Genomic DNA, 14,564 nt, shown 5'->3' with positions numbered 1-14,564 from the left:
GACAGTGAATGAAACAAATGCAGTGGTTATACTGATTAAATACTTATAGTGACGATACTACTTATAGATCTACCAGTTGATAATCATCATAGATAATAATCTACATCTATAATCATAGTACCCTTTTTTTAGTCAATATAGTCAAGTCAAGATAGTGGAACGTAAACTCGAAGGTTTAATATAATACGGTATAAGTAGAGTCTATGAGTCTATAAGATCTGATTATTTTGTTACTTAGTATGTGACAGTATGTCAATGTCTCAATTAAAATAAATATCATTTTAAATATTTAAAAAGTAGACATAGATTTTTATTATATTATAAATAGATAGATTAGATCTATATATAATTTTACAAACTTTAGAAATGATTGATTTTATTTTTAATTGATCAGCCTTCTAGACTAGATCTAGCATCTCTAGCTAGACTCTAACATAGTCTATAATAGTACATATTTTGCTATACCCCGTGTTGTCTGTCTTGTCAGTTTATATTGTTCTCTTTCCGCCGTGCACCTATGTCTTTGGCAGTAGATTCCTTTTTTTTTCTCATACCGTATGTTTATGCCTACCGTAGTTTTGTTTTTTTTTTTTGGGGGGGGGGGGGGGGGAATCCAACTATTTTGTTGGGAAGCCGCCTGCAGCCAAAATCTCGCTAATATTTCAGTTAAATTAAGATGACGTTTAAGCTGATATTTAAGGCGCAGTCTTGCCATTGTATGCCCATGATGGAGCGCAGACATATTTTTTTTGAAATATAAAATTGGAATACTTTAATCGATTCACTCAATTATTAAAATAAAAGTTGTCATCAAGTCCGAATCTCAAGAAGGAAAGCAGTTTTTCACGTGAATACGCAGTCTCCGGTGCGACATAAAGTAGCCTACTTAGACACACACATTCAATGGATTTATACAGTGCTTTTTTTGTAAATAAATAGGTGCCGGTATCCAGTGAAGAATTGCCTATTTTTTAACTATTAATAAATGAATAATAAACTTTAAAATACTAGAAAAGTAATTTTTTTTCCCACATTGAAAAAGGTGCCGGTACGCCATACCGGTGCGTACAGTCCCAAAATAAAAGCAATGGATTTATAATAGGCTACCATAATTAAAAAGCAACTACTAGATCTAGATCTACTCTAGATCCTAGGTAGGCCTATGTTAAATATAATACTTAAATTTCTAATTCTGTTTTTACAATAACCGAACTGTAGACTATAGATCTAGTTGATGTCTGGTTTATATGATAGATCTTATTTAAATGGCCTATAATATATATAGATCTATATCTACACTTTCTTAGTTTCTAACTAATTAAACTAATTGCATCTTCTAACTATCTGGATTGTTCAGTTGAATATATGTTAGACAATTTACAATGTAGACATTCCACATTACTTTTCTTGACAACACTTCATATCTGATATAGTATACCAGTTAGATCTATTTAAAAATTACTTGTACTGTTTCAGTTGTTAACAAGTCCAGAACAATGGCAACTTGTTCTAATGATGTACCAGAATTGCTTGTGGATTATGAATCTCCTATTTGGGAAGACTTTGAAAATATTGAAATAGATTCAATGTTTGATTTACCAGTAAGCAAAGTTTACTTCTTTAAGCACAAAAATTGACATTATTACTCTTGTTAAAATTAAAATGTCAAAAAACACATTAAATTGAATATAATAAATGTACTTGTTGAAAATGATTCAGAAAAGAGTGAAAGTTGTTCCCTCACAAATGTTCTTAATAGAGGTAGCCTTATTCACATTAGATCTGATCTAAGTACTTTTTTTGTAAAAATAGAATCAATATTTAGAATTATTTTCCCCAACCCTGTTGAATCATTTTTCAGTTTAGAAAGCTTTATAAAAAGGTGTTTAGACACTAATGATATTGTAAAATGCTTTTTTGATTCCTGCAACCATTCACTTGCTGAACATTCAGAAAAAATGTTTATTTTAAAATTAATTTTAAAACTTTTCTTCAAGATTAGAGTTCACAGAAAGTGCAAATTGTTTTTAGAGAAATATAGAAAACAAAAACAAATATCATCCAAAGAAAAGGGTTTGAGAAAAAAGCTAAAACAAGTGAAAAAATAAGAAACCAGAATGATTCAACATGTTTTTTCATACTTTTATCCTGATGCTAGAGATCTAAACTATTGAGCTATTAAATGTATAAATCAAGATATAACAATTTAAATGTTCACTCTGATATTGTGATTTTTAATTTATTATCAAACTAAGTTAATTTTCATTGTTCAGTGTGTAAAAACTAAGGTCTAAATGGTGGATAATGGCTGTGTCTGCATGTAATGTATAAAAATATACATATCACAAGTGGGTTTGCATAATTATGCCATTATTATTATTATAAATGAAGAAGATCTTTATTTTTTACTACTATTATTTGGCATTGTTGTGGGTGAAAATGATTGTTCATTTTTTATTCCTAGTTATTTCATTCATCAATATTTTCTTTGTTCAATTAATTTCAATCATCTGCAAATGTTATAAATTTGTCCCTTAAATAATGCTTATATGCTTAATGTTTTCCTGCTACATGCACACTATTATTATTAATATTTTTTTTTTATTTTTCTTAATTAATACAATTTAGAGCTAGTAAAATTAGTAACTTATCTAACTGATAAATTGTAAATTAAAACTGTCAATGTCCTTTATGCTTTTGGTGTTTTGAAATGATTGTTAAAACGTTTATTAGGGAATGTATGATGTATGCTTTTTGATGAATCTCATCTTTTTTACTGTAAGAGTATGTACTTTGTTGCCTGCCAATATTAATTAATATTGTTACATTTTTGAGACCTGGTTATAGTATATTCTGGTTATCTTTTATAATGACAGTAAATCAATAAATTGATGGGCTATGATTAGTTAAAATGTATAAATTTTTGTACTAAAATTTGCTTGAGTTTAATCCTTAGTGTACTTTTAATTTTTGTTATAACAAATAATATTAAACAAATTCAAAATTTAACCAAAAAAAAAAAAAAGAAATTGCAAATAAATTTTGATCAGGAAAAATAAACATCTGTCTTGCTCAATTATACTTTTTTTTTAATTACTTGTCATCACACATAATATCAAACTGTGTGTTCTTATTAAAGACAATAACTTTAATTTATAGTTTTGGCACAATCACAAAACCATAGTTAATAATATTAATTTAAACATCAGCTCGACTGATATCTTTTACATGTGAACATAACATTTTTTATATTTCTACTATTAAGAATTTATACATAGTGTCAAGAACTAGTGCATGTACTTGTATGCCAATGTGAAAAAAGAAAACCATATTTAGTCATATAAAATTTAAAGCTAATGTTATATAGGATATGGTATCAGAGAATCTTTTGTATATAAATAAATTTATAGATTATTTTTCTGAAACACAAAAAAGATAAAGAGATACAATTATACTGAAAATCAGTTTGAGTGGTTGCAACTCTGACAAATGTGCATGGGAAAAAAATATGTGTAATGCTTAATGCATATATGGAATTTACTATTTCAACTGATCAAAGTATAATTTTCTGTTCAACCTAATACAAAATCACAGATTATACTATACTGAATTTAAAAATATTTAATTTAAATCGCAATTTATTTTTTTTTCTTTTTTAGTGGACTGCAACTTATGTGGCTATTCATTTCATTGTGGTGGGATTGAACATTTCCTCTTGGCTGAAAAGCCAGTGTAAAGTTTCTCTGAAGCCTAAGTTTATTTTCTTGATATCCAAATGTCCACAGATTTGGATTTTCATTAGTGTGGCCTAAACACCGGTGTCTTCCAAAATGCTCTTCAAGAGGATCCTGACAAAATCTGTTACTCAGAACATATTTGACCCCATTCTCTAAAAGATATCTAGTAGCTTCTGTGAAAGAATTTATAGTCATCACAAGACCCTTGTACGTTTGATGACTAAGAAACATTTTATTTCTCTGACTGGTATTAAATTGTCCTTCTCTCTTCTCTACACAGCTTTTCCACTTATTTAAATAATCCATAAATTCATTGTTTAAAAAATCAAATCTAGGATCATTACAATTTGTATAAGGTAGAAGGTCTGGCTTATGTACAGAATGAGCTTCAGATAGTGATCTGCTATTCATGCAGTCAAAAAACCTATCCATCAATAAAATAAACTTTGCTGTTTCTTGACTTTCTTTTGAGCCATATGCTTGCATAACTGAGCCTACACTTTTGCTAAGAACCTGTGCTGCAAGTTGAACATTCATAATGGAGTGTGATGTTAGATTTATGTGATCTGATGTCAAATGTGTTCTAAATAGTTCTGATGATATATCTCTATTGTACAAGTCAACAATATGGCTCCATAAAATGTGATTTCCGTTGTTCCATAGCAGTCTAGATTTGCCAAAACCTGATTTGAAAATGTTATTTCGAACTGTTTTGAGTAAGTGTGGCACGTCAGATATAAAATAGATAAACCTGTCAGTTGCACAATGATTAATTGTTTTGAAGCAAATATTACTATCAAATTGATTACTATGTAATTGATGTAGTTTAACATTGGCAGAAGCTTTATCACATGTAGAAACAATAACTTTTAGTCCACAATGATTTTCTAAATTTTGGACAGCTTTCCAATAGCAAGTATATAGATCCGAGGGTGTTACAGACTCTGTTCCAAAATAACATAAACTCATTTTAAAAGTGGTACTAATCCCTACAATGTAAAATAAAAGTACATGGGTAGCAAGTTGGTATGATGAGCCGTCTTTTATTTGGTCACTGTTGACAAATCCTACAACTTCTCCACTTCGCTGATCATACACCAGATCACTTTTTATGGCCATTTCGTCATGAAGTAATACAATATAGCGCTCATGTTCAGTAAAATCTTTAGTTGCTTGATTAATTTCATCAATAACATCAGAATTAAAACCAGTTTGAGGTTGAATGGAGTTTGTATAGTCTCTAAGTGTTGCTTCACCTGGTAGTTTGAGTAGACCTGTTTTTCTCAATGTTTGGTAAGCTGTTGGGCTCCTACTATGCAATAAAATTGCCAGTCTTAACATAGTTGGATGCCAACGCATGCCATATGCTTTAGAGTCGAACGCTTTCTTTTGTTCTTCCCAGAATAATTTAGATAATGGATCTGTGATGGCAGCATTGTCCAAAAAATTTTTAATGCCTGAATGTACATCTTCTCTAAGTTCAATGTAATTTTTTTTAAGGCTTTCATTAAAGAATTGTAATTTTTTTGCCAAAATTTTATTTTCTTTCCTACTACTTTTTAGTGTATCTTTTAATTTTGTAGGGCATGTAGAGTTCATAGAACTATTCAACTTCAGTGGAGTTTTCTTGCTTAGCTCTGCTCTAGTCCACTTTTTATGTAGTAAACGCCCAGAATCTTTGCACTTTGTGCAAGCGCCATCAGAAAGGAGCAAACAATGCCGAGATCGGATAGTTGAGAAGTGATAAAAGTTGTTTGTTCCATAATCTGTCTTGTTTAGAATATGCCTAAAATAACTTGTTTGATCTGTTTTTTCCGGAAGACTAGCAAACCCTTGCAAATGTTTTTGCCTTACACCAGGACAAACAGATTTTGATAAAAGAAAATTGAGATATGTTTTTATTTTTACTCCCTCATAACTTTGTGAGAGATGTGGGGCAGGGATACCATAAATATGAACATCTATAACAAAATTATTTTTAAAAAAAACTTTAAATTTTAAAATAGATGTATCATTTTCAATTAGTCCAAATACAACTGAGTTTTCGGAATTCTCTATTAGGCACCATGGAAGAGTTATGACGGTTGCATCTCTTTTTACGTCGGAAAAGGAGTAATATGCAACTCTATTGGCGACGGCAGGTGCTGGGCGCTCCACCTACAATAACATAATAAATCTTGCGTTCAATTTTAATTTCAAACGGAATCATGACAAAAAAAAAAATTTACTCTTATTAAATTTGTATTTTATGGGGAAACAGTGAATGAGTTATCAAATGTCCCCATAATTGGTCTTTCACAAAAGTTAACACATCAATTAAGATTTATGATCAGCTCTTTTAATGCCACACCAAATACACACTAATCGATACAGACATTACAACACATAAGTTCAAAACACTTAACAAATATATGGGATATATGTTTAATACATCTAATGACAGTACTATAATATTTTAACTTTTAAACATATGAACATAAAATACAAACATTTTACATGGAAGTTGACTGATACACACATGTACATCCTGCAACCCTAAACTTAACTGAAAGGACAAACTAATATATGTTTAACATATGTTTAACCTCTCCCTAATCCATTCGCCAGTAACATATATATATATAATAAATTTATAATAACAGGCATGTGTGTAGCCATGTTTTTTGTTGGGAGGGCGGGAGCAAATGAGGGGGGGGGGTTACTTAAAAAAAAAAAAAAAACTTTTGTGCACACACACACAATACAATTTATTATTTTCTTTTTTTTTTCTTTAATTAAAGAGGGGTTTTTTAAACCCAATTCTATCTATAGAATTTTTTAAACTGAAAACCCCACTTACCCCTATACTCATTGGATTTGGTGACTATCTTGCCTTTGTTTTTTTTTGTTTTTTGTAACACATATAATTGAATTTGTGTTCTAGCCTCAATATCCCATCCCCTGGAGGGATTGAGGAAGGTTTTAGACTGGCGGGTTAAATTGAAATACGCTCATGGTTTATCTCACAATTCCATTTGCAATGCTAGGGCAAGTGATAATTAACATTAAAATCTCCCTTCCAATTAAATGAATTTCAACAAAATAATTCACTAATCCCCTTACACTCACATGTCCTTTTTGGTGGGTGAGGTTGAACTCCAAAAAACCCATTCCCCTGTCTATACCAATGAGTAAAAACATTTAGAAGAGACCTTTAAATATTTCTTAACATGGAAGTAACCTATTTTGAAGCCAGTATTGTAAAAAAATAAATAATGTATTTACTGGTGGATTCCTGTGACTGTTTTTCGTATTTGGCAGTGCAATGGTAGGCATCAACTCAGTCGGTATACTCCCAGGTAATAAGAATCTTTTTCCTGTGGTGCCTGTGAAAAGTAGGCTACATTAAAATATAATTAAATAAGTAAATTATGCAAAATGTGGAAATGAAAAAAAACAACAGATCTAGAATACCCAAGGTCAAACATCTTTATTTTGGTTCAAATAATATAAATATTAAACAATTAGAATTACCTGTTCTAATGCAAGACGGTTGAAAATGTAGTGAGCAAATCCTAGCCTTGTTGGGATCAAATTTCTTGTCAGATCTATTTATTGATAATACTAACTGCTTTGCCCATTTATCTCTTTCTATTCCTTTACCCAACTTAGGTAACTTGAAAAACGACACACCTTTGCATCTACTTCTAGTGGAAGAGCAGCCAAGAATAGCACATTTATCACCACCCATTACAAGAGATTCATTTTCAAAACTACTTTAATCTGAAAATTGAAAAAGAAAACAGAAAAAACATTGAAATCAAACATTCAAATAATACTTAGATCAGGATGATACTGAATATCTAGATATCTTATATAGTTGTTTAAATCATAATTATACATGTTTAATGATATTCAGATGGTAGTCTAAAGCCTACAAGCACACACAAAAATAAACTTAATGTGTTAATAGTGTAACTAAACATGAATAATTTGCAGTACATTTGTATAAATAAAATTTAAACCCATCAGCATGAAAATATAACCACATAGTTTGGTATACCCAATTATATACTAAATATATATATCATATAGGCTATTATTACTATTAATTTACGATTAAAGATGTCAAAGATGCACTATTAAAAACAAAATTGATTTACAGTGACTAATTTATAGAATAATATATAACTAGATAAGTTTCATATTATTTATTAAATATTATTCTATCCTTATTATTATGTATACATTAAAGTGTATTTACAACAAGGATGTGTCCTGGGCCCAACCCTCTTTGGAATACTATTAGCACGAAGAAAACAATGTTATGGGACCACCTGCTACAGCACCACCCTCCATCCTCATAGACGATAACAAGCTGGACGCCATTATACACGAATTATGCTATCTGTAATAATACATTCAACCTCAAATCAGTGAACATCAATACTGACAATAGGGAAGACATAGCTCTAGACTGCAACTGATGGAGAGAGACCTAGAAAGCTATGGACTGTGAAAGTACATGGGTCTCAGCTCAGGAAGAAAAACGTACAATCTGAAAAAGGCCAGCTCCTCTACCAACAAAGAAAAAGCCACCTTAATCTGCGCTATCTATGGAGGGGAGTGTCTCTCCAAAATAGGGCTCACAGCCACATGAGGAAATGTGCTATGAGATGAACCATAGTCGTTCTACGACTGAAGGAGACGAATGATTATTCTATCATTATTTTTATGTGTATACATTAAAGTGTATTACAACAATTTGGATTATTTATAATTTACTATAATGATAATTAATCATAAACTAAAACTAATATATATATATGAGGCATCTAATAGGTAATACTAGTAATAGCCTAATTAATAGGGATACTTACTAGATCTATAAACTTATTAAACACTTCAAATTCAATTGTCACTAATTTGTGACAAAAAAGACATATAAGTCTAGATAGAATCTAGAAGTAAGTAGATCTAGATCTCTACTTGAAACTACTTCTACTTCAGTACTTGTGTTGTAACTAAATAAGTTGTTACAATGAACTCAGAATGATGAGAATGTTGCACTTTCATGACTTTTGTCTTTTACTTTTAGTGTTTAAAATCAATAATTATAATATTAAATAATATCATTAAATATCATCATAAGAAGATGATAAATCAATTACACTATTTAGTATTTACACTTGTACGACGTACTAAGTCGTACTATAATGATAATCTAGATCTAGATCTAGATCTATATATAATCTAGATTAGATTAAGAAATGTATATCTCCAAGGACATATACTTTATTAGGTAAATAATTATAAGTCATTTATTAAGTGTAAGTCTAATTGAAAAACAAATATTACATAGATCTAGATTAATCTATAATCTAGATCTAGATCTACACTTCTATATTATCTACATCTATATACAAGTCATAACAATAACACTCGTTGCGTTAAGAACTTTTCGCTTTCGGTTATTGTTTTTTATAAACGCACAGAATATTCAATGTATATTTTGGCATAAAAAATACCTAGATATATTAAATAAAACAATTGGCCTATGCACATATACAAGACTAGATTACTAGATAACCATATCATAAAGCCGCATATATATTTATAAGGTATATTTAGGTCCATAGCCGGATAGAAAACAAAACTGAAGACATTTAATTACATTCTTGTAGATGCACATATAAGCCTAGAAATCTATATGTGGATCTAGTCCTAGACCTAGACCAAATCTATTTTTAGTCCTAAAATAAACAAATTACTGATATCTTCATTTATAATAGATGTAGAATAAAAAAATTAGTATATAAAGCACAGTAAAGAAGTTTATAATATAGGAAAAAAAACTACAATAATAAATGCGTAACGTGGAGGGTCAAAGCTATAATTTATGTGTACTGGCGGTCTTTTTCTAGCGAATTTGAATAAGCAACTACGCATTTATCGGAACGTTAGACATGTCTGCATCCAGATTTAGTGTAAATAAACCAAACAAAAAAACACTGAAAGATTGTATTTTCGGAATTTAGATTCTATTTTTTGGAAAAAAAGTGGCATTTTATAGGGTGATCCAAAAAAATAACTTTTGTGACGATCTCTTATTCAGGGGAATTTTATCTATTTTATCAGATAGTCAGAAAATGGATAAAGTTTTTACAGATCTAATAAAATATAGTGTGGGGAAGTTTTACTCTCAATGAAGGTCAATCCAAGTGGCTCTCGGAGTAAATTTCTTCTTTGGCATGCTCATCGATTTTTCAAATTGGTATGGTGCGCGGAAAAGATGCGCGACGGCACTTCGACTCTCTTTGTCTTTGTAAAAAACTCGAAGCTGGTGTTCCAATGGTTTAGTTTTTGACATGAAAAACGCTTGTCTATGTGTGCAGTGAAAAACTGGAAATTTGTGTTATAAATCAAGTATCTGTATTTTTATTTTTCATTGCATCTTTAAAACACTTCCAGACTCCACTGTGTGAGCTTACAGCGCTTCCCAAGTCCCCAGCTAGTTAAAGGGCAGGGTCGGCCTTAGGCAAACTAGAGGGCCGCCTAGGGACTCTGATTGGTAGGTGCCCGCACAGGACTTATAACAATTTTTTTAAAAGAAGAAATAGTGAAACTTAACCCAATGTTAATGTTAGAGTGCACTAGGTTTTAAAATAAAATGCGTAATTTATTTTCAGCTGTTTAGTTGTTTTTGTTTATTTCAATCGGGCCACCAAATTCAATTCGCCTCCAATTATTTAAGACCAGCCCCGCAATAGGGATGGCGAACGTTTTTTTGGGGAGGGGGGTATAGTAAAGTTTGAGAAAGAGGTCGTTAGAGTATGATTAGAAAATAGAATGGGTATATTGAATCGACAAAGCAGAGGTTAAATATCTAATTAACATGAACGACTAGGTTAACACACTGATACACTTAGGACTATATTTAGGCTACTATATTATGAAATATTATCTGTATAAGATAAGATTCGACAAAGGAGTTAGTCATAATACTGCATAAGCGGATCCAGAACTTTGGAGTGGGGGGGGGGGGCGATTTTTTTCCAAACCCTAACCCTAACGCCCAGTAAACCCTAACCCTACGCATAAACGTGCATACAGAGCGCGCGCGCGCACACAAACACACACGCGCGCACACACACACACACACACGCGCGCGCGCGCGCGCACACACACACACATATATATATGTATATATATATATATAAATATGAGAATAAAAAAAGCAGCATTTCTCAACCTTCGGCGAAAAACAAAACAACTGGGGCAGCGCTATAAGGTTCTCTGGTGAAGTTCGGGGCGAAGCCCCGACGCCATAAGCGTTTTCTTGCTTTTTTCACTGCAGAAACGCATTCTCCTGACAAGTACAGCTCATTATTCATCAATGGAGTTCGGGGCGAAGCCCCGACGCCAAAAGCGTTTTCTTGCTTTTTTCACTGCAGAAACGCACTCTCCTGACAAGTACAGCCCATTATTCATCAATGGAGTACGGGGCGAAGCCCCGACGCCAAAAGCGTTTTCTTGCATTCTTCATTGCAGAAACGCATTCTCCTGACATCTACAACTCATTACCCATAAATGAAGTTCGGGGCGAAGCCCCGACGCCAAAAGCCTTGTCTTGCATTATTCTCTGCACAAACGCATTCTCCTGACATCTACAACTCATTAACCATAAATGAAGTTCGGGGCGAAGCCCCGACGCCAAAAGCGTTTTCTTGCATTCTTCTCTGCAGAAACGCATTCTCATGACATCTACAACTCATTACCCATAAATGAAGTTCGGGGCGAAGCCCCGACGCCAAAAGCGTTTTCTTGCATTATTCATTGCAGAAACGCATTCTCCTGACCTGAAGCTCATTATTCATACTATTAAAAAACGACCTTTTGAATAATGTTGGACTTGAAAAATATTCTAATTTGAATTTATAGGCCCATAATACATTGCAAATAAAACCGATTTGTTCCTTGAAAAGATAGGATACCCCACGTATTTAGATTTTTGCTTTGAGGATCGCCGCCGAAAAAAAAACTTATTCGATAAATAGTATTCATGAAGACTACAGTATAAATTGTGAGTTATAGTCCCAAATTTTTTTAGCAAGAAAAATATCAGATTGAGTAAAGGTTGGGAAAAGGTGACTATGAAAACGTTATTTGAGTTTAGAACTCATCTCAATCATGACTCTTATACTGAAAAATTTCGTTTGAATTCTAACTTTTCCAATGCAAAGTCTTTCTTAAAATACTTATGATAACTTCATGTGAAATTACAAAAACTCTGTCTGGAAATGGGAATGGCGGTAGAGTGAAAACGATTAATCCTCGTTCCTTTACTAATTTCTGCTAAAGATTGCATTTGGCATTAAAGAATAGGTATGGGGCGACTCGATATAAGAATTTAATTTATAGTATATATAAATTATATTAGTGACAGATTTTTTAAATTTTGTAATTTCTTAACTATAATACAAAAAGAAAAAGTATTGATTTGTCCGATGGGGGAAATGCGATTGCATGTATCGCCCCTCCCACCTGGTACAACCCTTTTTCATTTAAATTTACTAATGATACAATTTGAGATTAGAGTGTGGTACGACACATGGGCGTAGACAGGATTTTTTTTCGGGGGGGGGGGGGGGTTTGGGGGGGGTGGATTTTTTTTCTTCCCCCCCCCCCCCCGCGAAAACAAAAATTATATGTATTTATGTGTGTGTGTGTGTACATAATTTTTATTACATTCTGACCCTTCATTCTTTCGGAAGACGTTTATTGTGACCTAGAATAGGTTCTTCCATGAGTGGAAAAATTGTAGATTCCCCGCCATTACTAGCAAAGGGGACTGGGGGAGCGCTAGGAGCTCCCCCAGCGCGGGGCGTAGCCCCGCCCCCAAGCACTATTTCTGGTATTGAAAGCCAACAAAATGCATATTCTGAGGTATCTACACTGCATTTTCCTGCTATTAAAAAATTTTATTTCAAAAACCTAATGTCCTATTCTTACTGCGCCGTTCAGAGCATTTGACGTCAAGCTGTTTCCATAAAAATCTGTCACTGGTAATGTTTGAAGCCTCTTCCCACCTGCCATGAGGACCTCCATGAATGAGTGGCGTCAAGTTGTACTTGGATATCATTGCAACTCTTCTTATGCGTAATTTATTTTGTCGAAGAACATGTCCCGCAAACCTCATGCATCGCTCTCTCACAATCTTACTAATGGGTCGACTCCCAGTTCGGCATAGGATTTCCTTGATTTAGACCCGATCTCTATAACTGACTCCTAAAATCTGTCTTAGCCATCTTTGTTGAGCCACATTTTGTGTTTTTCAATTTCGGCAGATGACTATTCCCTGCAGTTTATTAATGGAGCCCTGCCACTGGTAAAAATGTGTAACCTCTCTTGAATACGCTCTTGGCATTAAGTGACTGTAGTTTGCTTTAGATTTTATATCGAAAATAGAAGTTGGGGGTTTTCCACCTCAAAATGCTCTGTAGGAGGATCTTAAACTCAAAACCATCTGGAGGGGTTTTAAACTTTAAAAAAAAGCCATCTGTGGAAGAGGGGTTTAAACACAAAACCCCCAATTGGATTGGCTACGCTCAAATAATTTTAGTGTGTAATTTGCTTTTTTTTTTATATTGAAGAGGTATTTTTAGCATCAATCCCCTCTGAATGGGGGTTTAAACTCAAACCCCCTTTTGGCAATGCTCATAGCATTTTGAGTCCGTAATTTGCTTTTTTTCTTACACTGAAGATGTATTTTTTATCCTCAAACCCCCCTGGCGGGGGGTTTAAACTCAAATCCCTTTTGGCAACGCTCATAGATTTTAGAGTGAGTAATTTGCTTTTATTTATATTCAAGAGGTACTTTTTAGCTTCAAACTCTACTGGAGGGGAGTTTAAACTCAAAACCCCTTTGACTACACTCATAACATTTTGAGTGTATAATTGGCTTTGTTTTTATTATTAAAGAGGTATTTTTTTACCTTCAAACCCCGCTGAAGTGGGGTTTAAACTCAAATCTGAGTCAAAATCCATTTAGCTACGCTCATAACATTTTGAGTGCGTAATTAGCTTTTTTTTATATTGAAGAGGGGGTTTATCGTAAATTTTATAGGGGGTTTTAAAATCAAAATCTTCCTTAACTGTGCTCTTGGAATTAGTGGATTTTTGTTTGCATTTTTTTTGTTTTGTTTTATAGAAGAGGGGGAGTTAACTGCAAAAAACCCAGGTAGAGGGTTTAAAACTCAAAACCCCTGGTAGGGGGGTTTTAAACTCAAAACCCCTGGTAGGGGTTTTTAAACTCGAACCCCTCTGGTAGGGGTTTTAAACTCGAACCCCCTGGTAGGGGTTTTTAAACTTGAACCCCCCTGGTAGGGGGTTTTAAACTCAAAACCCCTGTTAGGGGGTTTTAAACTCAAAACCCCTTTGTTTGTGCTGGGGCAAGTGATGGTTTAGTATTAAAAACTCACCTAAAATAAACAAAATCAAAGCAAAAAATCAGTCATTAAATTTCGACTCCCCCCCTTCGGGGGGGGATTTCATTTCGGGGGGGGGGGGGGTTTGAACCCCAACCCCCCCCCCCTGGCTACGCCCATGGTACGACATATTTACAATGGGTCACATATCAATACGTAGTTTATATTATATAGATATTCAACTAATTTTATTCAAAAACTATGATTCTCCACAAAAATAGGACCGCCCCCCCCAGCATTCAGAGGGCTAGAGTGGGGAGGGCAGTACATGCAATCGCCCCCCCCCACCCCACCAGAAAGGGAGCGACATAATATAAAATTTATATATTAATTCAACTAATTTTGTTCACAAACTATGATT

General features: G+C 33.2%; 1 protein-coding gene across 2 annotated transcripts; it reads right to left on the bottom strand.

Moving 5' to 3' along the window:
* Positions 1-3,629: 3,629 nt before the first annotated feature.
* Positions 3,630-9,505, bottom strand: LOC106058534 (uncharacterized). 2 transcript variants are annotated; one of them, XM_056020895.1, is made up of 4 exons: positions 9,131-9,505; positions 7,251-7,499; positions 7,002-7,102; positions 3,630-5,894 (listed from the first exon to the last, which is right to left on the bottom strand). In XM_056020895.1, exons 2-4 carry the CDS (start codon positions 7,465-7,467, stop codon positions 3,639-3,641), a joined length of 2,574 nt encoding a protein of 857 aa, XP_055876870.1. In that variant the 5' UTR covers positions 7,468-7,499; positions 9,131-9,505; the 3' UTR covers positions 3,630-3,638. The 2 variants fall into 2 exon arrangements, with proteins under 2 accessions (XP_055876870.1, XP_055876869.1); XM_056020894.1 differs by lacking the exon at positions 9,131-9,505 and adding an exon at positions 8,597-9,124.
* Positions 9,506-14,564: the final 5,059 nt, after the last annotated feature.

The sequence above is a fragment of the Biomphalaria glabrata genome, chromosome 2 (assembly GCF_947242115.1).
Source record: "Biomphalaria glabrata chromosome 2, xgBioGlab47.1, whole genome shotgun sequence".
Classification (NCBI taxonomy): Eukaryota; Metazoa; Mollusca; class Gastropoda; family Planorbidae; genus Biomphalaria; species Biomphalaria glabrata.
This window is presented reverse-complemented; position numbering and strand designations above follow the sequence as displayed.